The sequence below is a fragment of the Lipotes vexillifer genome, unplaced genomic scaffold (genome assembly GCF_000442215.2).
Source record: "Lipotes vexillifer unplaced genomic scaffold, Lipotes_vexillifer_v1.1 scaffold1584, whole genome shotgun sequence".
NCBI lineage: Eukaryota > Metazoa > Chordata > Mammalia > Artiodactyla > Lipotidae > Lipotes > Lipotes vexillifer.
Window position 1 is genome coordinate 117,528 of NW_006782397.1, and position 27,167 is coordinate 144,694.

At 40.8% G+C, this 27,167-nt stretch overlaps 1 protein-coding gene across 1 annotated transcript; it reads right to left on the bottom strand.

Moving 5' to 3' along the window:
- Nucleotides 1-3,402: 3,402 nt before the first annotated feature.
- Nucleotides 3,403-27,167, bottom strand: GGH (gamma-glutamyl hydrolase). The gene is made up of 9 exons (XM_007455258.1): nt 27,025-27,167; nt 23,965-24,079; nt 20,247-20,297; nt 16,216-16,300; nt 12,745-12,883; nt 10,009-10,115; nt 9,835-9,925; nt 5,765-5,902; nt 3,403-4,248 (listed from the first exon to the last, which is right to left on the bottom strand). The coding sequence occupies exons 1-9, from the start codon at nt 27,131-27,133 to the stop codon at nt 4,127-4,129; spliced, it is 957 nt and encodes a 318-aa protein (XP_007455320.1). The 5' UTR covers nt 27,134-27,167; the 3' UTR covers nt 3,403-4,126.

Here is a 27,167-nt window from a genome sequence, read left to right on the forward strand (position 1 = left end):
TGACTTCAGACTATACTACAAAGCTACAGTAATCAAGACAGTATGGTACTGGCACAAAAACAGAAAGATAGATCAATGGAATAGGATAGAAAGCCCAGAGATAAACCCATGCACATATGGTCACCTTATCTTTGATAAAGGTGGCAGGAATATACAGTGGAGAAAGGACAGCCTCTTCAATAAGTGGTGCTGGGAAAATTGGACAGGTACATGTAAAAGTATGAGATTAGATCACTCCCTAACACCATACACAAAAATAAGCTCAAAATGGATTAAAGACCTAAATGTAAGGCCAGAAACTATCAAACTCTTAGAGGAAAACATAGGCAGAACACTCTATGACATAAATCACAGCAAGATCCTTCTTGACCCATCTCCTAGAGTAATGGAGATAAAAACAAAAATAAACAAATGGGACCTAATGAAACTTCAAAGCTTTTGCACAGCAAAGGAAACCATAAACAAGACCAAAAGACAGCCCTCAGAATGGGAGAAAATATTTGCAAATGAATCAACTGACAAAGGATTAATCTCTAAAATTTACAGGCAGCTCATGCAGCTCAATAACAAAAAAATAAACAACCCAATCCAAAAATGGGCAGAAGACCTAAATAGACATTTCTCCAAAGAAGATATACAGACTGCCAACAAACACATGAAAGAATGCTCAACATCATTAATCATTAGAGAAATGCAAATCAAAACTACAATGAGATATCATCTCACACCAGTCAGAATGGCCATCATCAAAAAATCTAGAAACAATAAATGCTGGAGAGGGTGTGGAGAAAAGGGAACACTCTTGCACTGCTGGTGGGAATGTGAATTGGTTCAGCCACTATGGAGAACAGTATGGAGGTTCCTTAAAAAACTACAAATAGAACTACCATATGACCCAGCAATCCCACTACTAGGTATATACCCTGAGGAAACCAGAATTCAGAAAGAGTCATGTACCAAAATGTTCATTGCAGCTCTATTTACAATAGCCCGGAGATGGAAACAACCTAAGTGCCCGTCGTCGGATGAATGGATAAAGAAGATGTGGCACATATATACAATGGAATATTACTCAGCCATAAAAAGAAACGAAATTGAGCTATTTGTAATGAGGTGGATAGACCTAGAGTCTGTCATACAGAGTGAAGTAAGTCAGAGAGAGAGAAATACCGTATGCTAACACATATATATGTAATTTAAGAAAAAAAAAGTCTTGAAGAACCTAGGGGTAGGACAGGAATAAAGACACAGACCTACTAGAGAATGGACTTGAGGATAGGATATGGGGAGGGGGAAGGGTGAGGTGTGTTAGGGCGAGAGAGAGACATGGACATATATATACTAACAAACGTAAGGTAGATAGCCAGTGGGAAGCAGCCGCATGGCACAGGGAAACCGGCTCGGTTCTTTGTGGCTGTCTGGAGGGAGGGAGACGCAAGAGGGAAGAGATATGGGAACATATGTATATATATAACTGATTCATTTTGTTGTAAAGCAGAAACTAACACACCATTGTAAAACAATTATACTCCAAAAAAAAGTTTAAAAAAAAAAAAAGACAAGAAAGAACAAGTGTTGTTGAGGATGTGCAGAAAAAAGAACCCTCATGCACTGTTGGTGGGAATGTAAACTGGTGTATCCACTATGGAAAACAGGATGGAGTTTCCTCGAAAAACTAAAATTAGAACCACCATATGATCCAGCAGTTCCACTCCTGGGTATTTATCTGAAGAAAACAAAGGCTAGTAATTTGAAATGATTTATGTACCCATATTCACTGCAGCATTATTTACAATAGCCAAGATACAGAAGCAACCTAAGTGTCTATGGATAGATGAATGAGTGAAGATGCAGTATATATATATATGTATATATATACACATACATACATACATATACTGGGGTTGGCCAAAATGTTCGTTTGGTTTTCTTCCTACGATGGCTCTAGTAGCACTTAGTTGTCTGTAACTTCATTCAAAACAATTTTATTAGATTGTTAACGTGACAGCTGTCATATCAAAGTGCATTAAAAAAAAAACTTAGCAAAATTGGTAAATTTTTGTGTAGCCGTTTTAATATTGAATATGGAAGAAAAAACATTTCAGCATATCATGCTTTATTATTTCAAGAAAGGTAAAAACGCAACTGAAACGCAAAAAAAAAGAGCTGTGCAACGTATGGAGAAGGTGTTGTGACTGATCGAACACGTCAAAAGCGGTTTGCGAAGGTCTGTGCTGGAGATTTCTCACTGGATGATGCTCCACGGTCAGGTAGACCAGTTGAAGTTGATAGCCATCAAGTCGAGACATTAACTGAGAACAATCAACGTTATACCACGTGGGAGATAGCCGACATACTCAAAATATCTAAATCAAGCGCTGAAAATCATTTGCACCCACTTGGTTATGTTGTTTTGATGTCTGAGTTCCACTAAGTTAAACGGAAAAAAACCTTCACACATTTCCGTATGTGATTCTCTACTTAAACGTTAACAAAAATGTTCCGTTTTTAAAACAAATTGTGGTGGGCGATGAAAAGTGGATACTGCACAATAATGTGGAACGGAAGAGATCATGGGGCAAGCGAAATAAACCACCACCCACCACACCAAAGGCTGGTCTCCATCCAAAGAGGTGATGTTGTATATATGGTGGGATTGGAAGGGAGTCCACTATTACGAGCTCCTTCTGGAAAACCAAACGATTAACTCCAACACATACTGCTCCCAATTAGACCAACTGAAAGCAGCACTCAACAGAAAACACCCGGAATTAGTCAACAGAAAACGTGTAATCTTCTATCAGGATACTGCAAGACTGCGTGTTTCTTTGATGACCAGGCAAAAACTGTTACAGCTTGGCTGGGAAGTTCTGATTCATCTGCCGTATTCATGGGGCATTGCACCTTCGGATTTCTATTTATTTAGGTCTTCACAAAATTCTCTTAATGGAAAAAATTTTAATTCTCTGGAAGACTGTAAAAGGCACCTGGAACAGTTCTTTGCTCAAAAAGGTAAAATGTTCTGAGAAGATGGAATTATGAAATTGCCTGAAAAATGGCAGAAGGTAGTGGAATAAAAGGGTGAATATGTTGTTCAATAAAGTTCTTGGTGAAAATGAAAAATGTGTCTTTTATTTTTACTTAAAAACTGAAGGCACTTTTTGGTCAACCCAATAAATATACAGATATACAAACATATATACATATGTATACATACACATATGTATGTATATATATTCCACATATATGTATACATATATATACATTCCATTATGTATACACACACACACTGGAATATTATTCAGCTATAAAAAAGAATGAAATCTTGCCATTTGTGGCAACATAGATGGATCTGGAGGGTATTATTCTAAGTGAAATAAGTCAGACAGAGAAAGACAAATACTGAATGATTTGTTATATGTGTGATCTAAAAAATAAAACAAATGAACAAACACATCTAAACAGAAACAGTCATAGATACAGAGAATGAACAGGTGGTCACCAGAGGGGAGAAAGGCAGGGGGTAGGGCAGAGTAGGTAAAGGGGATTAAGAGATATAAACTTCCAGTTACAAAATAAGTTAAGTCCTGGATGTAATATACACAGAGAAAATACAGTCAATGATACTGTAACAATCTCCTATGGTGACATTAACTGGACTTATTGTGATGATCATTTTATAATGTATACAAATATCAAATCACTATGTTGCACACCTAAAACTCATATAATGTTGTATGTTAATTATAACTCAATAAAAATTAATAAAAAAATAAAGAGTCTTCAGCAAGGATGAGGTAGGTGGATGGGTAGGGAGTGGTATGTGTTTCTAGAATCAAACAGTTAGAAAAAATGAAATATCTGTATTTTCAATAAATTTATTTTTTTCTAATCTTCAGATAAAAGAAAGCTTTTCCATGAAAAACACTCAGATTATGTATCTGTCTCACTGACTGATTATCAAATGTGATATAAATAGTCAAATATACTGAATGAAGAATCAGAGCCAGTAACATCATAGAAAAGGAATCTCTGTGGCCTTCTATTATCGTCGTGAGTAACAAGTTATTACAACAGTTTAATCATGGAGTTAATCAAAATTTCTCTGTTAACACACTGAAGGCTTTCAATCAAATATATAACTTTGCTGAAACGAAGAAATGTTCCCAGTGTAAACTGGACAGTACTGATAAATTAGTGCTTTGCCCTCTTCAACATCAGATTCAAAATGGTGATTGTTTTTCCGAGCTGCAAGAAAAAGAAAGCGTTAATTTTTAAAAAGATAGGATACAATTTTCAAAAGGCTACTTTAAAATATTTCTTCCTATAATCAGCATTATTAAGTGGGATAATACTAGCAAAAAGGAGAAACGTCTTACCAAATTCCCCCAAATAAAGCAGCACCTGATTTGGAGTAGAGCCTTCCTGACAGCAGCCGTGCTAACCCTGCACCAGACCCCACGTGGCGCTCACTCCCCTTTCATTCAAAGGCCTACTACACGCCTACTGTGTGCACGGCTTGATGCAGGGCCTGGGGATGGCCACATCCACAAGGCAAGGTCCTAACGCTCAAGAAGTCTTGTCTAGTCACCACACAGAAGTTTTCATAGACTAATCAGGAAGACGCTTCAAGAGGATGGAGAAACTGGCAAAGCTGAGGCAGGGGAGAAGGGAGGCATCTCCCCCAGGTAAGGCAGAAATTTGAAAAGCAAGGAGGCACAAAGAAGTCGCATGGCTAAACTTTAGGTGTGAGGGGGTGAGGGCTCAGACTTTACCCTCAAGTCAAAATAAAGTAAATACAGGCTTCCATGGCATTTTTAGAAAGAGGGATATTGGAAAATGAAGGCCATGTAGCCGTCCCTGTGATACTGCTGCAGAGAGCCTTGCTCTGCTCTCTGCTGTTCTCATTCACTTCTACACAAATGACATGAAAATGTTTCTTGGGACTAATACTACACCTGGGAGAACTTTTTTTTAATTGGGGGTTTTTGTAATGAAATGACCCATTCAGCGGAGCACAATTCTAAACCACAGTGAACTCAGGAGGAAGCACTTTACCTGCGAGTGTGGACGGAGGGTTGATAAAACCTCAGGGCAAGCGTGAAGGGAGGATGCAAACAAAGCTCACGGAAATCTTCCCGGGGCTGCGACTTGCCAGAGTGACGCCCTATCCCTTGCAAGCTGTGTTCGTAGCTCTGTCTTACACCCATATCACTCAACTAAAACTCAAGCACCTATAACCAAATTCTCAATTTACCCGCAAACATAACATAGCATGACTATGCCTGTGTTTTCCTCATGAAAAAGCAGGCAAAGCTATTAACTTTCTCCTATGTGCCAATACCTACAGATAGGGGCCTTAAAACCACAGACTGATGAGTATAGAGTCAATTTACATAATTGTCTTGGAAAAGTAGATCTAATTCTCAGAGAATGTCATAATTAAATCATTATCCCTAAAAAGAGTAATTGGAGGGGAATCTAAAAAAAAAAGTACTCAAGAAAACAAAACAAAACAATCTTTATGCTGTTTTTCAGGAAATCAGCCCACTTTAGACTGTACAGTACTGTTAACTGAAAGAACTGTCCTGGTTTGATTTGAATGACTAATATCTCAATTTCAGGGCTTTCACATGAATTAATTTTTTTAAAAGTTAAACCTACAAAACATTAATAGAGTAAAAGTACACAGAAGTTCAGATGAGGGCAATTTCCTTCAAAACCGCACTAGAGTGACAAAATTATAACCCCTGCCCCACATTACCTTCAGCCACAAAGAACTCTGCTAAATAAAATGCAGCCCTCACAGCATTAGGTGCATGGGAAATGCCTTTTAATTTTCCCCACTCATAAGGAGCTTTCTCTGGATGCCACTGGACACCATATACTGGATACTGGTATCCTGCACAAAGAACACAGACTGGTGAGTGTTAAGTAGTAACAATGGTCTGGGATGTTACTTACAATTAAATTATGTTTTACATCCTGTGTAATACATTATTTACATAACACCCAATGTCAGACAAAATTAAACTGTGCACATTCTCTCAGACACAAACAATTTCAGTTCACAGTCAATGTGAAAGTTCACAATACAATATTTCACTGACTTACAACCTTTTATAATTTGAAATATGATTCCCTTTACTAGGTGATCAGAGTAGAGTGAAATAACTGAGCCTTTGACTATATCCCAGCTCAACAGTAAACTGCACAACATCTGATTAGTCACAAGTTTCTTCCACAACTCTCTTCCCCTCCTATAATGACATTCACATGAGCATGAACTACGCCAGCATCTCTAGTGTCCTTTTACATACGCCTCAGGCTAAACTGTGTCTCCCTCTCAGTCTATGGAAAGGTTCATGGTTTCATGCTGCCAATTTTTAAATAGTTTTTAAAAGTTTAAATTTGGTGTGAAAGATTTTTGGTAAAATGTACTTCACTTATTTTTAGAATTCTTAAATATCTTTACATACAAAAATGATACGATCCCTAGAATTTACTCCAAAAACTAAGCTGGTATGAGGAGAAAATAGATATGAAACAAGAATGGCCACATGAATGTGACAGTTGTTGAAGCTTAGAGAAAGGTATCCAGGGGATCATTATATTACTCTCTCTACTTCTAAATATGGTTTTAAAATTCCATAATTTTTAAAAAATATGTGTAATATTTACCTTCTGAGAAATATCTATACTTATCTCTTTTTCTCTTCACATATGCTTTTCCTCATTTTAATTGAAAAAAAAAAATCCTCCCTCTACTATTTTTGCTTTGAAATTATAACCCTGACTACCACGGGAAAATACTTAGAGAAATGAATTATCCAAAAGTAGAGATAACTAGGGAAAAGGGCACTGTCTGCATATCCCATGAGACTCTGCTAAGAGAGATCATGTCAGAAGAAGGAAACCTATTTTATCTTAGCCTTCTCCAGTCTAGATACACAAGAGAAAAGAACCTACCAGCAAGCAGCTCCGGTCACTCTACTCCATCCCTCCCCACTGCACCCCTCCCCCGCCTACCTCCTTCTTTGTGACATACTCTCTTTCTCTCGTCTTGAACCACATGTTATGCCACCAGCAGGAGACCCATGGGCTGGATGACCAGGAAATTAACTGTTACACATAGGTAACTGAAAGGCAGATCTTCTAAAATATTTCTTCGAGATACGAAAAGTATTATTTAGAATAAGAAATACCCTAAGTGGTGGCACAGTGGTTAAGAATCCGCCTACCAATGCAGGGGACACAGGTTCAAGCCCTGGTCCGGGAAGATCCCACAGGCCACGGAGCAACAAAGCCTGTGAGCCACAACTACTGAGCCTGCACTCTAGAGCCCAAGAGGCACAACTACTGAGCCCACGCAGCGCAACTACTGAAGCCCATGCGCCTAGAGCTAGTGCTCTGCAACAAGAGAAGCCACCGCAATAAGAAGCCCGCTCACCGTTGACGAAGAGCAGCCCCCGCTCGCCGCAACCAGAGAAAGCCTGCATGCAGCAACAAAGACCCAACATAGCCATAAATTAATTAATTAATTAAATTTATTTAAAAAAAGGAATACCCTAAGTGATAAATTGTAATAAAGATTTTTCAGATAGATGAATGGATAGGACAGAGATACACACTGACATTCAGAAACAAGTTGAGATTTACTCATATTTTGTAAACTGCGTCAATAAAAGATCAATGCAGGTTCCTGACAACTCTAGGAATCACGCCCTGGCTCACTAATTTAGAACAAAATATCAAGAACAGTAAGGAAATGCGCAAATAGGAGCATCTCAAGTGTTTCTATCTAGTAAGTGTCAGAAAACTTTCAGAAGATAAAAATTTCAAATGAGCCTGGTATGATGACATAGCCAGAAACAGAACCAACAGGAAGTCCTATTCCCTAATTTCCAAGCCAATTTAAATAAGTACTCATCTATTCAACATCTACTGAGATTTCCATAAAGTCCTGGAAACACAAAGAATGACAGAATCCCAGCTCTCAACGAGCTCTTAGCCTAGGAGGAAAGATAGAACGTGAGCAAATAAGTGCAAAGAGACATTCCTAGGAAGTGCAAAGTAAGTATAAAGGAGGAGCACTGAGGATGTGGCAAGAAAGGATAACGGGCAGGGATGGCCTCCAGGAGCTGACCACTGCCCTGAGTTCTTAAAGCTAGCTAAGAGGCCATCAGCAGAAGGGAATGGGGAGGAAGGAAAGCTTTTCAGAGGAGAGGAAAGAACATAAGAAAAAGCACAGGGGCAAGAAGTGCTGCTGCTCTTGGAGGGCTGTGTGTACTGAACAGGGTGCATGGAATCCAGGCTAGCGATGGAGGCGGGGGAGACCTTGAGTAAATGACTGGGGAATCCAGACTCCATCCTCCAAGTGCTGAAGAGCCACTGAGGAGCTTTCTCCCCAAGCAATGTGGTCAGACTGGAATCTCGGGGGATTGCTGGTGACCGGATGGAAGGCAGGTTTGTGGAACAGTTAGGAGCTCCTGCGGCAACACAGGTGGCAGGTGGTTTATGCTGAAGTCGGACAGGAGGAATAGAGAGATCTGGGAAGAATTCCCAAGACGGATTTGGGAAGCAGCAAGTGGCATGGACTTCTTAGATGTGGAGGATGAGGGCCGGAAGTCAAGGACAGCCAACACTAGATGATGCAGTGAATGGCAATGCTGTCAACTAAAGTAAGAAATATGGGAGGGGAAACAGGGTTAGAGAGAGAGGTTCAGAGTGGTTCACTTCAGACTGGATTCATCAGCCTTCCCAGAATTCCGGGGAGGTCGTTTCTGAACCTTCAGACATCTGACCTCCCCCAACAAGAGAGCCAGTGACACGGCCACAACCTGTGAAGAGCGTGAACTACTGCTGCCTCATCCCAGTTGACTCCAGTCCAGTGCTCAGGCCTCGCCAGTAGCACCAATCAGTCTCGCCGGCTGAAAGACCACCTACTGCTTCTGCAAGCTCTCATTCATGGTATTTTGCTTCCTTGTGCACTTGTGATGTTTTGGCTGTGAACCAATCACTTTCCTTAAAACCCCATATGGAAACTTCTTAAAAGTCCCGGAAAAATGCAGGTTCCTCCAGAGAGCACTACTGATGTTTGTTTCTGACACGCACGTTGAGGCACTATCAGTCCGAGATAAGTTCAAACACACTTTTTGACTTAAGATGTGCCGAACTTCCCAGTTAGTATAGCGCGGGCCACGCTAGACCAGCCTGTCATGAAAACACTCGAGGCTTACTGATTAACCAGCCCACCCGCTTAGCGCTACGGTTCAGGATGGCAAACTCTCCCTGCAGTTGTGCAGGCAGGATTCACGGAGGGTCCAGCCTTCCGCGTCCTGCTCCACAGGGGTACTCTCCAGGGAGGGGGGTCCTGAGCTTCATCTCAAGCTCTCCTGACTCAATAATAAGGCTGGTTTAAATACTCCACTTACCTCCTGCAATTTGGGGCCTGAATACCCTCACTCTCACTTCATCAATGTATTTACTTAGGAAGATGTTTTTCTGTTTGTCAATCACATTTTTTGCTGTTGTCTGCAGCACGTACTTAATCTGCAGTATTGCTAGAAACAGAAATCACTTTCTCCATTTATTTCTTCATCCACTCTCCCCTTACTCTTCACTTCCCTTTTTCATCAACCCATCATAGAAGGTGACCCAGGTAAACCATAACTGATTTGGAACATGGGCAAAACAGGTCTCCTGTCTCCAAAAATGCCCTAACTTCTAACTTCAGTCCCCAAAGTAACATGATCTTATTCATAAGAGAACTATAAAATCAAAATTAATAAATATAATAAGTAAAATAAAGTGTACATCTGCAGTGATACATACCTTCCATTGTTGAAATAAACTCAATATAGCCATCTGTATTTGTAGTTAATATATTGAAAAACGCCTTTAACTTTTCATTCATTGTAAAATTCTAAAGTACAAAAATAAAAACAAAATAATTACTTCTGTAGTAAATCTAAATGCATTAATTTCATTGTGTTATTAATGTGATACCTTCACAGAAAGGCTCCACTTGTGGAAATTTGCAGTCAGAGGTTCTGTTGCTAATGACAGCAACAAGTCAACAGGAAAATTCTGGAACATTCTGCTCTGCAATGCACCTGAAATAATTTAAGCATAAAAAGAAATAATTCAAACACATAAAAAATAAAATCCATTGAAGTCACTGATCTACAGCCAGAGAGAGGCCATTGTTAAGACATAATCAAGATGACTAAATGATATGCAAACACATCGTTTCCACAGAAGTATTCTAGTCAAGCACAAAATAAGTTTAACACACAATTCCAAATATGTTCCATACTTAAGTACTTTTCTACTAGAATTGTAATATAAATAACTAAAATTCTTCAGATGTGATAATGAGCAAGCTAGCCATAGAGTAAGCAGAGGATTTTAAAATGAGTTCTCTAGACAGCACTGAAAAATAGGTAAAATTTTCCACATGTGTATATATTTGTTTTTTCAGGAAAGGACCCAGAACTTTTTTTTTTTGCATTATGCGGGCCTCTCACTGTTGTGGCCTCTCCCATTGCAGAGCACAGGCTCCGGACGCGCAGGCTCAGCGGCCATGGCTCACGGGCCCAGCCGCTGCGCGGCATGTGGGATCTTCCCGGACCGGGGCACGAAACCCTGTCCCCTGCATCGGCAGGCGGACTCTCAACCACTGCGCCACCAGGGAAGCCCGGACCCAGAACTTTTAACACATTTTCAAAGGTATCTGGGACTTAAACAGTTAAAAATACCAACAACGTAGGAAAAAACATTAACCAGGCCAAGATAATTCTACTCACTAAATAGATCAAAAGAAGCAATTTGGGATTCCCTGGTGGCGCAGTGGTTGAGAGTCCGCCTGCCGGTGCAGGGGACACGGGTTCGTGTCCCAGTCCGGGAGGATCCCACATGCCCCGGAGCGGCTGGGCCCGTGGGCCATGGCCACTGAGACTGCGCGTCCGGAGCCTGTGCTCCACAACGGGAGAGGCCACAGCAGTGAGAGGCCCGCGTACCGCAAAAACAAAACAAAACAAAACAAAAGAGGCAATTTACCTCAATGAAGGCTCTGGAGTCTGACACAGACATACGCCAGCAAGGGGATAAGAAAAGCCTGATGGTGTTCAAGGCCCTAACGCCAGCTGTCCCTCAGTGAACCCCTCATTCAGGATGCTAATGGCTTCCATTAGAATCCCAGAGCCCCACATAATAAAAATCCGCTGATACCTTACTTCAGCGGATTTCATTCCCTTTTTTGTATAAACTCGGTTTTAACCACATACAACCAAAAGAGACTGACCGAATACATACAATTCCCACAGGATTCTTGCAGTAATTAAATGAGATAATGTGAGAAAGAGCTTTGAAAAGTATAGAGCATTTTATAGATTCTATGTATAACAACTACTACTTTCTATCCAAAATCCTTATGAGAACAGGGATGGTTGGTAGCATTCAATTCTGATGATTCAGAAATCAAGTAACCTCCAAGAATCAATATCTATTTACACAGATTGGTAAATAAAGAATTTGTCTGGTCTTTGTCCTGGGCTCCTGACTGGGAGCTTTTAAACCCTTGGAATTTCCCGACTGATAGGTGTGTCTTTGTAATGCTAATGAGTTGACACAAGGTGGCCCCTGGACAGCTTCAGGATGAGGCTGCTTATAAGAAAAACTAACCACGTGATTATAGCAGGTCTGACTTTACCTGGCTATGTAGTGCAATGGACATGCATTGGACTTCTAGAGTAGGTCTGACTTTGAGCTAGCCTGATCTCCAGGGATGAGACAGGGACTGGAGATTGAGTTCAACAACATGGCCAATGATTTAATCAACCATGCCCTCACAATAAAGTCCCGATAAAAACTCTGAGCACCAAAGTTCACCGGAGCTACAGGGCTGGTGAACATACTGATGTGCCAGGAGGGTGACGTGCCCTGACTCAACAGGGAGAGGGCAAGAAGTTCTATATTTCCTCACAGACCTTGCCCCATGTGTATCCTTTACAGTAAAACTCTTTATTGCAAACATAGCACTTTCCTGAGTTCTGAGAGTCATTCCAGTTAATTATTAAACCTGAGGGGGATTGTGGGAATCCCAAGATTCATGGCCAGCTGATCAGACGTATGGGTGGCCTGGGGGTGTGACTTGTGGCTGGTATCCGACATAAGGGCAGTCTAGTCATGGAGATAACCTTTAACTGGAGTCTGTGCTAACTCCAGGTTGTTAGTACTAGAATGGAATTGCAGTGCACCCTAGCTGGGATCGAAACAGAGTACACAGCCAAGGAAAAAATGCTGACTATAATAATAATAGCTAACATTTATTAGAGTAATATTTAAAGTGCTTATCAGAGTACCTGGAAAACATTATCTTATTTAATCCTCACAAAAAAATCCTAAGAGGTAAACGCTTTTACACATCAGGAAATTAAAGCTAAGAGAGGTTAAATGATTCCCCAAGGCACAAGTGACAAAGCTAGGACTCAAAACCAAGTCTGGTTTTAGAGTTTTTAATCATGCACTGTCCTGACGTCACTAGAAGCAATAAGTTATCAACATTCAAAATTCCTTAAGCCAACTTTATAACTCAGTACAAAAAGTGATCATTCACATCTTCAGCCTGTGTAAATAATTTAAAAATTAACAAATGTTATGAACATTTTTTTGCTCTGATATTTGCAACTTATTAATCCTGCCCAGTTAATATTTTTTTAAGGATCACAAGAGAATTCTTACCTCTAGTGAAGTTCAGTGGCATTTTAATTCCAACAGTATTTGTGAGGGTTAATAAGCTCTCTCCACTGACCAGATACGTAAGCTCTTCAAATCCAAGGCAGGTCCCCCACGTGGGAAAATAGTCTCCATTACCAAAACCCTGTGCAGAATAAAGGGAAAACTAAGCTTACTCAAACTTTTCAAAATAAAAATTATACATTTGGTTTGGCATACGAGATTGGCACCTGAGGTATACATGGATTTCTAAGGAGTTTTCAAGGATCAATAGTAGTAGGCTATCACTTACTCTCTCTTCTATCAGTAGGATATCACTTAATTTCTCTTTAGATCAAGCTCCCACATAATAGTTTAGGTTTAATTAACCAAAGTATCCAAACTCAGCTGTGCCGGGAAAGATACAGACATTTGCCAGTCAACTACCAAACAACACATGTAACATTCAGGGACTGTAAATATCAAAGATAATGCTAGATAAATGCCTATTTATACATTTTCTACAAATCTTGTTGCTTTAAATGACTGTCCAGTTTTGAACATACTCTGAATGGAAGTCTTTCCTCCATTATCTCAGAATTTATAGTAAGAGCTGCATTATACCACCTTCAGTTAATCAGATTTAAATTAGGTGAAAGCCATGATCTGGAAGGAAAGGAACAGTCAGCAAGCAAAAGAAAAATAAAATTTCAGAGTAAAAGTTGTCAACTAAAAAAGTACAAATGTACTGGGTTTCTTCAAAGGAAATCACAACAACGAGTGTGACTGGGGGAGAAGCATACCAGCAACTGAATTTTCTGATTAACCAAAGATTAAACCCATATGTGCCGACAGTTACAAAACTGGGTTTTGTAACTTTTCTAAAAGCAGTGGTTTTCCTGCATAGACTGTAAAATATAAGCTAACAGGGCTTCCCTGGTGGCGCAGTGGTTGAGAGTCCGCCTGCCGATGCAGGGGACGTCCGCCTGCTGATGCAGGGGACACAGGTTCGTGCCCCGGTCCGGGAAGATCTCACATGCCGCGGAGCAGCTGGGCCCGTGAGCCATGGTCACTAAGCCTGCGCATCCGGAGCTGGTGCTCCACAATGGGAGAGGCCACAACAGTGAGAGGCCGCACAACCCAAAAAAAAAAAAAAAAAATATATATATATATATATATATATATATATATATATATATATATATTACCTAACAGTAACTCATTTTAAATGAGGAAATTGTTAGGGAGTTTTTTTCTGTTCTTCAATGAGTAAAATATAGAACAGCATTAATTCCTATACTTTCTATCTCAAGATAGGATTTTAATACTTTTATATGCAAGTCTGGAAAATTTTATTTTTAGAAGTTAGAATTGTATATGTTATGTTGAAGGGTCTTACTGCATTCACTTACAATAAGCACAAAAGAGGGTTGAACTGTTCTCTGTTTCCACATGCGCACCAAACTTGATTTCTGAACTAAATGTTAAATCCCCACTTGCTGGGACCACGTCTTTTGTTTGCTGTGATCAGCAGAGCAAAGGACACAGGCTGAAACTGAATAGATCTCACAGAAATCACTTCTCAGGGCTTCTTCATCAGGGCCTGTGGACCCCAGTGGCTACAGCTAAATGGAAGTTCAAGGTTGCTAAGCCTTTTTCTTTGCTTTGAAATCTTCAAGTAGCTAATTACATTTTTTTAAATTTATTTATTTTTATTTACTTATTATTTTTGGCTGTGTTGGGTCTTCGTTGCCGCGCACAGGCTTTCTCTAGTTACGGCGAGCAGGGGCTACTCTTTGTTGCAGTGTGCGGGCTTCTCATTGCGGAGCACGGGCTCTAGGCACGCAGACTTCAGTAGCTGTGGCACGCGGGCTCAGTAGTTGTGGCTTGCGGGCTCTAGAACACAGGCTCAGTAGTTGTGGTGCACGGGCTTAGTTGCTCCGCGGCATGTGGGATCTTCCTGGACCAGGGCTCGAACCCGTGTCCCCTGCATTGGCAGGCGGATTCTTAACCACTGTGCCACCAGGGAAGCCTTCATTATATTTTTTTAAATAGGCCTTTGGGTCTTATGGGTTAGGTGGCTCCTTTATTTATTTTTTAAATTGAACAAGCCAGTTACATGAGTCTCTATATGCAAAGGAAGAGTGGCTTTATAATGTTCATATATATGCTTTCCAAATGCATTTTAAATCACTCATGTTATAAAATTTCAATTTTGTTTGCTAGTTTTTCCAAAAAATATCTACTGAGCATGTACTAAGTACATGGAACCATATGATATGAAATGAGGAATGCCTCAAAGGGTGTCAGAGCCACGCAATCTGATGAGACATGAACAGCTAACTTCAAGATACTCTGTCTCTGGGCTTCCCTGAAAAGCTGGCTAAGGCACAAATTAGGGACGGGGTAGAAAGAAACAGCCTAAGCAGATCTGAAAGTAGGAGGACACAGAGTATGTGCTGGAAATACCAGCCTGGCTGCAATTACCTGCACAAGCAAAGTCTGGAAAAGGTGAGCTGTGGACACATTGTATATCTTGGCTATAAAAGGCTACAGGTCATCAAGCCAAGACATTAAAAGTTTTCAAACAAGCATCTCATATGCTAAAAGCAGTTTCTTAAGGAAATATTTAAGGTTGGGGGAGATAGTGGGACCAGCAAGATTAATTAGAAAATTGCTGTTAACAGTTCAGGGGAGAACTAGCCAGGGTCTGAGCTATGGTGCAAAGGCAGGAGCAGTCTTTTTAGGAGACTAAAAAGGAATTGAAAGGCTCTGCAAGTTACTGCATGGAGAGGAGATGAGAATTAACAACACATGAACAGGGACTTCCCTGGTGGTTAAGAATATGCCTGCCAATGCAAGGGACACGGGTTCGAGCCCTGGTCCAGGACGATCCCACATGCGGCGGAGCAACTAAGCCCATGCGCCGCAACTACTGAGGCTGCGTTCTAGAGCCCACAAGCCACAACTACTGAGCCCACATGCCACAACTACTGAGCCCACATGCCACAACTACTGAAGCCCACGTGCCTAGAGCCCGTGTTCTGTAACAACAGAAGCTACCGCAATGAGAAGCCCATGCACAGCAATGAGGAGTAGCCCCGCTCACCGCGACTAGAGAAAGCCTGCACGCAACAACAAAGACCCAACGCAGCCAAAAAAATAATTTAAAAAAAAAACAAAAAACATAATACATGAACAATGCCCAGTACATAATGAAGACAGCTTACTCGGCCACCATGAGGGCCTGGTGCACGTTAGTGAGCCCAGACAGAGAGGGCCGGCCAGCAGGGCCCTGAGGCTCCCTGGAGCCCAGAATTAAATGAAGTGCAGAGAAAATGGGCCAGAGCTGCCACTGGCTGGAAAAGAACAGGCTCCCCAACAGTTAAAGGTGTGGCAAGACTAGGGTCACTGTGCAGGAAGCATTACCACGTGCTTAGAAAAAGAATTATCCTTGTGGAAAATTACCCGGAATCATAAGAAATAACTGAGGTTTACCTGTATGGCCAACTTGTAAAATATTTTGGCCACGTGGGCGTAACCTGACTTCATGAGGTTAACACTTCCTCCAGGGAAGAGGATCCTGAAACAACATCAAACAGGGTGCATTTCACTCCCAGAAAATAAACAATCTTTTTATTTTAAAACAACTTTTCCTTATTACATAAGCAGCAAGATCATTAGAGAAAAATGAGGCAAAAAGAAAATACAAAATATTTACAATCCCACCCATTTGTAAACTATCGCAGTTGACAATGAATTTGTGCATATTCTACCAAACCTCTTGGTACAACAACAAGTTTATTGTTGAAATAGAGTGTGGATAAATTAAAGTAAAATAAATGGGGGGAGGGGAGGGGAGTACACACAGCTAGAAATCAAGTAGAAACAAAATTCCAAGTATAGCTAGGTTTAAATGAAGACGATCAGAGATGCCAAAATCAATTGCAGGTCCATAATCATGAGTCAGGCTTAGCTCACAAAAAAATCTGTTTTAACAACAAAGAACAAACTAGTCACAATTAAATATCCATGGAATTTAAAATTTATTATTATTACCCTGAAAACTCTTCAGAAATAAGAATGGTGTTAGAAAATTTTGCAAAAAAACACAATTACCATTCTAAAAAAATTCTAGGAAAAAAAAAGGGGAGTCACAAGCATTTGACTTTATTTTACCCTACCCATAAAGGAGAGACATAGAAAAATATTTATGTTTTCATATCACCTTTGTAAACTAACTCTAAAGAGCTCTTAAAGTAACTAAGGATATTCAAAAGAGATTACAAAGGTTGAATTAAATATATTAAATTTTTTGAAAATACTTAAATATGAATTTGAGACATGTGAAATATCACCTTTGAGACTGTGTTCATTCAGTAATAGGTATTAGCCCACAGAGACAAAGATGGGTAATTTTTGCTGTTAGTAGGATCGTGGTCTAGTAGGAAATATATAAACTATAAGGCAGAACATCTGCCACAAAACCAAGCAGAAAACCCTACAGTTTAAAGTGGCTTAATGAAGACTCATTAGCAGTTCTCCCTTTTCATTGACTCAGTCAATGAAAAAAGCTGCCTCTGAACAAACTTGGTATGTTTAATCTCAAAGTCCATTCATAAAGTAAAACTTGACTGTCCCTCTCGGTTGACAAACTCCTTCAAAGCAAGGCTCTGCCTTTTCATCTCTGCAAGCCCCGCCCCCCCCAAATAAAAACTGCATACAAGGCTCAGTAAAGGTGTTTCGGAAGTGGCATTAGAGTTCTGCTCATTGCCTGCTGTATATTTTTGAGGTTCTACCATATACTCTCTCCTGGACTTATTTATCTTTGTCCATGCCAAAGTACACTGCATATAACAGGCATTGTAAATGTTTCACTAAATTGAACTAACTTTACTGTAAATATTTACTGATCCAAACTGAGGTGAATACAAACGACTGTTTTGAACATAGCTTTTTTAAAAAAAATAGTAATAAATGAACAGTTTTCTAAAATTTTTAAAAAGTTCTTTTTATAAAAGCTTTACAGTAAAATAGACTCCCTCCATCCCACTCTTGATCAGAAATAACCACCATTATGGGGCTTCCCTGGTGGTGCAGTGATTAAGAATCTGCCTTCCAATGCAGGGAACTAGATCCCACATGCATGCTGCAACTAAGAGCTCGAATGCCACAACTAAGGAGCCTACAAAGCCACAACTAAGGAGCCCACCTGCTGCAACTAAGACTCACTGCAACAAAAATTAATTAATTAATTAATTCAAAAAAAGATGGGTGTTCTCTAAAAAAAAAAAAAGAAAAAAGAAATAACCACCATTAAAATTTGTTATGTTGACCTCATATATGCTATACATATCTCCTCACCCCAACTTTAAAAACAAAAGTAAATGGTAGTATACTATACACACCACTATGTGCCTTGCTTCTTATCACATGGTTCACAGAACAATAGTGATTCAGGGCAAAATCTATAGATAGCCTCATTTTTAACCTGTGCATAATATTCTATTATATGCATATAGTCTATTTTTTTATCCAATTCCCAACTGATGGACCGTTGAATGGGTTCTAAATCAGAAGTATTTCAAACAATTCTACAATGCATATGTTTGGGCCTAAGTCTTCACATAAGGGGGGATTATATTTTTCTCTCTGTTTTATTACTTTCTTTTTACTGAAGTATAGTTGATTTACAATGTTGTGTTAGTTTCAGGTGTACAGCAAAGTGATTCATTTTTTTATACATATATGTATGTATAGGTATGTATGTATGTATATATATTCTTTTTCAGATTACTTTCCCTTATAGGTTATTATAAAATATTGAGTATATTCCCTGTGCTATATAGTAGGTCCCTGTTGGTTATCTATTTTATATATAATAGTGTGTATATGTTAAAAGGGGTGATTATATTTGTAAAATAAAATTCCTCTGAAGGGTTTCCTGGGTCATATGGTATGTGCATTTTTAATTTCAATAGATACTGTAAAACTGCCCCCAAGGGCTTCCCTGGTGGCGCAGTGTTGAGAGTCCGCCTGCTGATGCAGGGGACGTGGGTTCGTGCCCCAGTCTAGGAGGATCCCACATGCCGCGGAGCGGCTGGGCCCGTGAGCCATGGCCGCTGAGCCTGCGTGTCCGGAGCCTGTGCTCCGCAATGGGAGAGGCCACAACAGTGAGAGGCCCGTGTACCGCAAAAAAAAAAAAAAAAACTGCCCCCAAAAGACTATATAACTCACACCCTGATGGAAGAAATTTTCACCTATTGAGGTATGGGGACATCATCCTGGCTTACACATGATTTGGCTTGAACTTTACGCTAACTAGAACAGCCTGTCTTATGGTGCATCAAACAAGTGCTGTACAACTGCTTTAACCACTAAGAAAATAATGCATTATCCAGAAGTTTCAAAAAAAGTCCACTTTGAAGACAGGGATAAATGTCTCCCCTTGCTATGACGCCCGTGCTAGTAGTCCTTCAAAGATAAGGTTCCCTTCCCAGACACCAAGGTCATGCTGACTCGCTGTATATGTGCTAATCTGTCTGTCAAAACCTTGAAGGAATGTATCCCTGTTGTGTTTGATGTACGTTCTTTGCTCTGTCAAGATATAAAACCGTGTTTTTCCAGAACACTTTCTTCCTGGGCTATAGTCCTCCATTTGGCTCGAATAAAACTCTCTTCTATTCCTTAATAATTGTTTATTGATTATTTGGATCAACAACTCCCATCAGTAAAGGACAAGAACACTGTTTCCTCACACCCTCACCCCAGAGTACTAGCACATTTTCTGCTCTTTGCTAACTTGATGGTTTTTAATTGCTATAATTAGCTTTCCTCTAATTGTGAGTAATGTTGCACATTTTTTTCATATGATTAAGAGGTTTTTTTTCTGTGAGCTAAGCTATCACATCTTTTGCGAAGAAGCTAGAGGATATAAAACTTTTTTCCAAGTTCTATCCAAGTCACCTTCTGAAAAATAACCAATTAATATTCTCATTCTTAAGACTTATACATCCCCTAAGCAAACAGTATGCCATGGCCTCCAAAGTGGCTTCAAAACATTTAAGATAAGAATTAGAGGGCTTCCCTGGTGGCGCAGTGGTTGAGAGTCCGCCTGCCGATGCAGGGGACGCGGGTTCGTGCCCCGGTCCGGGAGCATCCCGCATGCCGCGGAGCGACTGAGCCCGGGAGCCATGGCCGCTGAGCCTGTGCGTCCGGAGCCTGTGCTCCGCAACGGGAGAGGCCACAACAGCGAGAGGCCCGCGTACCGCAAAAAAAAAAAGACAAGCATTAAAAGAATAATGAAAGAAAGAAATATGTCGCACATTAAAAAAATTGTATGTTGTCCACTGTGTAACATTTATTTCTTAACCTGCCTTCTCTCTGTAGGACTTCTGCACCTCTCAACTCAGAAAGCTAATATTACACCACTGTAAGACAGCTACGTAGAAACATGTATTAAATTTATATGTACTTCTTTGCATTGCTTAGACCTCCTACACTATATTAAACCAATGTTGGCAACTTACCCATTAATAGACTTGAAAAGCTTTTCATACTCTTCATCTTTAAGATCAAGCCTGAAAACAATAAAAATAATTACAAAACATCCATTTCCAAAACTTAAGAAGAAAAGTAAGCCTCTAAATGAAGTCATCACATTAATTTTTAAAAGCCGGGTGAAAAATAATTCTTAAATACTGGACTATATCACCTCTCTGCCTTCCTAGAGGCATTTTTTTCAAACTACATGAAAGCCACATACTTATATCCTTGTTTTGCTAATCAGACAAGTAAACATGTTTTCCTCTGGTCTAATGTAATTTGATATTGTGAGGTACGTGTTAATATGCAAAACATTAAAGACCATGAGATTTGGTAATTTCTCTGCTAGCCAAGATAAAAAAAAAAAAGGTAAGGATATTCAGTAGTTTTAAGTAAAGACTAAGAGATTTATTAGCATACCTATCTTAACTACAGGAAGCTTTGGCAAAAAATATAAACGCCAAGTCCCTGCTTCAACCCACCCCTACCGCCAACCTCAAAGGTCTCAGAACTACTGTGTATTCACAAGTCAGAAGAGTTCAGATCTAGGTGGTACAGATTACATGCAGGTCCCTATAGATGGGCCTAATTTGCCCAGGTAATTATTCTGAAGTTCCCTTCATCAAACATCTGGTAAGGCTTTCCTAACAATCACCACGTTATTGATGATTTTATTCCTTTCTCCAGAGAAAACCCATGGGATTAGTCTGTGACAACTGGCTACAACCTTGAATTATGTCACAGCAAGACAGGTTACTCTTCCAGAAGTCCGACAGAATGAAAGAACAAGGGAAAAGGGCATCCTATTTATGAATTCCTGCAAGAACTGTTCTACGTTTAGAGTCTTCTGGTTGTATAAGAGAATAAAGAGGCATAATGCCTTCTCAACCTGCCGGAAAAGAAGTAGGCAAATATCAACTACAGTCCATTTCTGCCCCACAGGAAAGTTTTAGAGGGCATTAGGACACTTCTCCCATTATTAAGGAGATACCTATGATGCCCAGAACGTAGCTGTGCTTTGCCGGAAAACTCCTCTAGGCTCTCCTCGAAGCCCAAATGAGCTGTGCTGTTCAGAAATTCATAATAATCCTCCTCTGGCAGAGAGCCACAAAGCAGTGGGTGACACTGCAATGGTGCTTACCATTATCTTAAATGGAGGATAAATGGGCAGGTGGCTGTGACTTGGGAAGTGATAGGAAGATGAAATGTGAGTCCCAGTATTCTGCCAGTTCAATCTCCCCAGATGGTGTCAACAAAGAAGGAACCAGCAGGGACCCAGAATCTTCCCCACGGATATTTAAACCAGATGGGCAACTACCACCATGAGGAACCAGAATGGATTCAGATCCCTCAGCTGCGCTCCAGGGACTCCTGCCAGCTAGCCATGCAGCCTGTTTCTAGTCACTTCAGTCATTCTAAGTAAATGGCTCCCCCATTGTCCATGACTGAATTTTCGGGCCCTGTTTATCACTATTAAGGGGCTTAACTGTTGGCTGGGGGCAGGCGGTGTCACAAACTCAAGCGCCTCAGAGGCCTTGCAGGCAAAACAGACCAGGTCACACACAGACGGTGCTTCCATGTTATCAGACTTTCTTGAAACAAAAGACCCTCTCAATAAGTTCTTTTTAAAGAAAACAGCGAAAGTCTGGTAATGACGGCAAATGACACAGCTTCAGCAACGTGAAAAGGAGTGACAGGCACTGTTGCCAATGGAGAGCACGTGCTCCGTTTAAAATGAGCTCCAGATAACTGCCTTCAAAAAAAAAGGAAGCCAAAAATTCAGACTTTTGCAAAGTCTTCTGATTTGTACATATTTTAAGCACTGCGTGAATGAAGCACATTTTTAAACCAAGAGCAGCCTGTGGGCAGCCACATGCCAGCTCTCAGGTGGGGGACACTCGGTGGGTCTCGCTAGTCCTGCGGCAGAAGATCATTATAACCTGAGTGCAGCAGCCACCTGAGGGCGAAGGCAGCAGACAGAAGGCGGAAGGACACCAAAGACAAACTTCTTCAGCTGCTCCAGGATTAGGTCTCCCATCCTCCTCCTTTTCCTTCTAAACTGCAGAAGCTGGTCCCCAGCATCCGAAATTCAGAAATGAATCCAATGTTATCGGTGTGATCACTTGTCTCATTCTACATTAGGCAGGTTCCTCTGGGAATTAAGCTGCCATGCATTACGTTATTTTTATAGGATCACATGATTCTAATTCTGAGCAATACACCTTCAAGTGAACTTTGGGAACCCAAGCTGGAAATTAACCTGAATGCTGACAGTCACGTTTTCAGTATCTCAGGCTTAAGTCCCAGTATTCTACAAGTCATCAGTTTCAAAACTTCCCTAGTTTCAAAATTTCCCATTTCAAAACTTCTGTCATTCTCATCTATTCCTCCCTGTGCCCTTTCATTCTATTACTCGTCAGGTCTTATTGTTTTTTTTTTTTTTTTAAGACTATTTACCCATCGATCCTACAACCACTGCTCTAAGCCAAGCCCGTCTCACTTCACACCTAGCCTACTCACACCTAGCAGCCATCTCTGAACTGGCCTACCTGCCTTTTTACTCTCCACCTCCCACCCGTGTTATCAGCACTATGTCCTAAAAGAAGAGTTTGCAGAAAAAGCTTCCAGGATCAAAACTTTGCAATACTGTCCTAAGGACTGTCCACAGCCTCTGCCTCAGCTCTAAAATGCTGCTGTTATCTGGGTTCCAAATAAGATTTCATTTGAAAAATTAGATCTGCTACTATAAAAGTGAAGACTAATGTCAAAAGCGAACGTTCATCTTGGAGTAGAGACAGTTAACTGTAAAAGATCAAGCAAAAAGACAATCCTTATGAATCTAAACATAAAACCATTTGGTGGCACCATTCTCAAAATTGTAATATTTGCATTTTTAGTATTAATGTTCTTTTTGAGCAGTACTTTTCTTTGTTACAATTTTTTAATGCAAAATTATTTACAAAAACAAGTTGCCCAGAGCAAATAGTTGTATTTTGTGTGTGAAATCACTTATAATGGATTAGGTGAGGGTGCTGGAAGACCCTAAAATATAACTAATTTTGGATGATAAGGTAATATCAATACTTACAAGGTTTTTGTTAAAAAATTCAACTCTTTCCAAATCAAAATGACATGCATCATTTACTATCACATCATGTCATGAATATGACATGAATCATTTTCTTATTCTAGGTCATTATATCACAAAAATAATGTACCTCCTTTAAAACTGCAATACCTGTAATTTATACTGAAGCAACACTGCTGTAGTAGTAATTTCCAAACTCCTAGGGTAGAGCGCAAACGTGTTTTAAAAGTCCTCTTCTAGAATACTCCTTGATTCCCTAAGTGTTTCCTTACCCTAATATTACAGGATGAAGCTGGTGACGCTGTAAATGCTTTCACTCCATTACTTTCACGATGTCTGATGAGGATCACCTTTACTGGAGTAAAGGTGACTCATTTCATTCTCTGTCTAATATGTCTAACGATATCACAGACGCACAGAGCTTCACACCTTAAATGACTTAATGAGAGACTCCTAAGCATTAGATGTGTGACAAAAATCAGGTGTGATGTTAACACACTTGAATGACGTGATCATAGGAGAGAAAGCATTCATTTTAGAGATAAAAGATAATTTTAGAGATAAAACAGCAGTTGCAGCTTTTATTACTCAGTGTAAAAAATATCGAATCATACCTTATGGGTACAACTCTCGCACCTGCGGACTCCAGATACTTTACATAGGATGCAGCAATATAGTATTTTCCCAGGATTTTCATGTTCTCACTATGGCACCTTTGCATTAATATTCCTAAATTACAAAAAAAAAAAAGTTTCAGTTTCAAGCAATTTCCTTTTTTCCTGCTCAGAAACTGAAACACATCACCCTAGAAATGTCACTACCCTACTCATTTAATTCACAGAATTAAATATGATGCTTCTCCTGAAAGCACGTCTACAGAATTTGGGAAAGACTAGTGGAGGCTGATCTGAGTTTTAAGTAGCCTTCTCTCTTGCCTCATTAGGGAGGCCAAATAAGCCCCCAAAGTAGGTCTACAATAGCACCAGCCTTTTTCACAAAAGCTAGAATCAACTTCAGAGTACAGATCCTTCAATCTAGAAGGAAGCCTCTCCCTTTCCCCGCCCCACACACACACACTCTAAGGCACATCGTTTCCTTGACAACAAAGTAAAGGAGTGAAAATATCTTCTATCCATATCTCTCCAACATCATCAACACCACCTTAATCCAAGCAACTAATATCTTGCATCCCCCTGACCCCAGACTATTATAATAGCCCCTTAAAAGGTCTCTCTGCATCCTTTCTTGAACAACTGCCTTCCAACTCCAACCAGTTCTCCACATGGAAAGAAATCTGATGATATCACCATTCACTGTTTTGGCATATATTACTGAATCATACTATATACCAGGCACTGAACTAGGTGCTGGAGACACATGAGTGAACTGAACAAACCAAATCCCTGCTTTGTGGGCTTTAATTCCAGTGTGCGGAGGGAGAGAAGAGAGGAAACACAGTAAACAAGATCAAAAGGGTAAACAATAGTGTGATGGCTGGTGGTAAGAGCCGAGAAGAAAAGTAAACCAGCAGAAGAAGGTGTGTGTTAGGGCAAGGAAGGATCAGGTAAGTTCCAATCTACAGGAAAGAAGAAAGTCTCTTAAATGCGGTGGCCAGGCAAGTCCTCTCTCAGAAGGCAGAACATGACACTGTCGGCAGGACTTCAGAGAGGTGAGGGAGTCAGCCACATGCGGATATCTGGAGGAAGACGGTTCCAGGGTGAGGGAATAGCAAGTGGAAAGACCCCGAGTCAGCTCTGTGCCTGTCCCACTGCAAGGAGTGCCTGTGACTAGAGTCCTGTGTTGGCAAGGGGACAAACTGACAGGAAAGGAAATCAGAGAGAGAGGAGAGAGAGATCAAAGCAGCAGGGGGTACCTCCTTGATTGAGCACTTCGATGGGTTCCTAAACTTTCACAAACTCTACAGACCCTGATGCTCGGGCCCACCTACCGCTCTGGCTGCCTCTTACCCCTGCAACCTCAGCCCCAGCACAGCACTGGCATCCAGGACACTTCAAAACACATCTCTCCAGAGAGGATACCTGTGCCTGTATCACTCACTGCTTCACCATTTGGAACACCTTCAGTGTCTCTGTAGGCCACCTGACAGGCAGGGCCGTCCTTATCAGTCAATAACCTGTATCCCCAGCTTCTTACAATAACTGGTATTCATCAGGCACTCAGTTAACATATATGCCACATGCCAAACTTTGTTCAGTAAGACTGCTTTTCTCCTCATGGAGCGGTAAGATCGCCCTTATTAAGGACAATAACAATTGGCAGGGAAATAATTAGGGAGTGTCATAGGAAATGGAGTGGTTACAGGACAGCCAAGGATGAGATGCCACAAAGGCGGGCTGGGGGCATGTGGACACAAGGTACCAGATAGGAGGAAAGTACATTAGAGTAGGTAAGTTCCACCAACTTCTCCCCCGCCCCCTCTCCATCCTGGGAAAAGAGCTCGGCTATATTCCCCGCCCCTCAAAATGGGACCAAAATTCTACCCATACTTTGAGGCCATCTCATGAATTTCGCGGCTTCTTTTCGTTGATCCTTTGCACTCCTAACTCAGTGCCTTGCACACAGGTATTCAGTTAACTATTTTGTCTTAACTGATCAGGGTAAACCAAAAGCTTACTTACTTTTTCTATATTTGACCCTGGACTTGTTTCCTAGAAACCACTGTTTCTAGCAAAGGGAAAACAATCACTCCTCTTCTTTCCTTTTTCCCTCCCCTCTGCACCCACAATTCCCAGCACACTACATGAGATTATACTTTTGAGTTAATTCCCCTGGGAGACCCTAACCACTATTTTAAGTAGCTTATAAAATAAGGCATTCCGAGTTCCAAATACTGATACACAACACATTTGAAAACTGGGGACTACCAATATACATGAAAAAATGCTCATCTACTTTCTATTTAGTTACACAATACAGTGCCCATCTTCGGGGTGGGGGGGAACACACAAAAAACAATATGAAAGGCATAACACTACAGCTAAAATGAGACCAGTTTAACTGTCCACACACAAGTTACTTTCTGCACATTTAAAATCCGGGCTGATTTCTCCTGGGTTGCTTTCCCCTGCCCAGTATCAAATGTCTATTCTGGCAATGCAAATTGATTTTACTCTCTTTTTAAAACATACATTTGTCGAAAACGAAAAATGACATGCTTCACTTTAACACCGAATAGAATTGCCATTAGGATCACACCAGCCGCTGCTGCCCTCCTCTGCTGGGGATGACAAAGACCAAGTTATACCATTATTTCTTGATTATCTAGCCAATACGATTTTTATACGTTATAATGCATCGTTCCTCGAAATGCGCCCTCAGCCGGTGAAATTTTAATAAAGATAATGCACGTATATAATCCGTTTAATCAGCAGAAATTCCTAGCTAAGTACAAACAAGAAAACCATCCGCAGGATTCTTCACAGTGCACCTTCCTCCCTTCCAATTTTAAGAGCCTTGGAGTTGAGGAAATCAACGAGGCATTAATTAGCTATATTTCAGCACGATCCAAATGATGGCTTGGCCACTGTGCTACACAGGAAGGCACACATCCTAACCCTGAACTTGGGTCTCCTAGGACAGGACGCAGCCGCCGGAGCGCAGCTGCTGGAAGCGCCCACCGCGGTCCCGGCCCCCGGCCCCCGCCGCCCCCTCACCAATGATGGGCTTCTTGGAGGTGGGGGCGGGAGAAGCGGACAGCCCAAGGCTCGCCGCCCCGCACAGGACCAGGCCCAGCACTCTCAGCAGAAGACCCAAGCTCGCCATCGCGCTCGCCGCCTTCCACCGCCTTTCAAAGGCA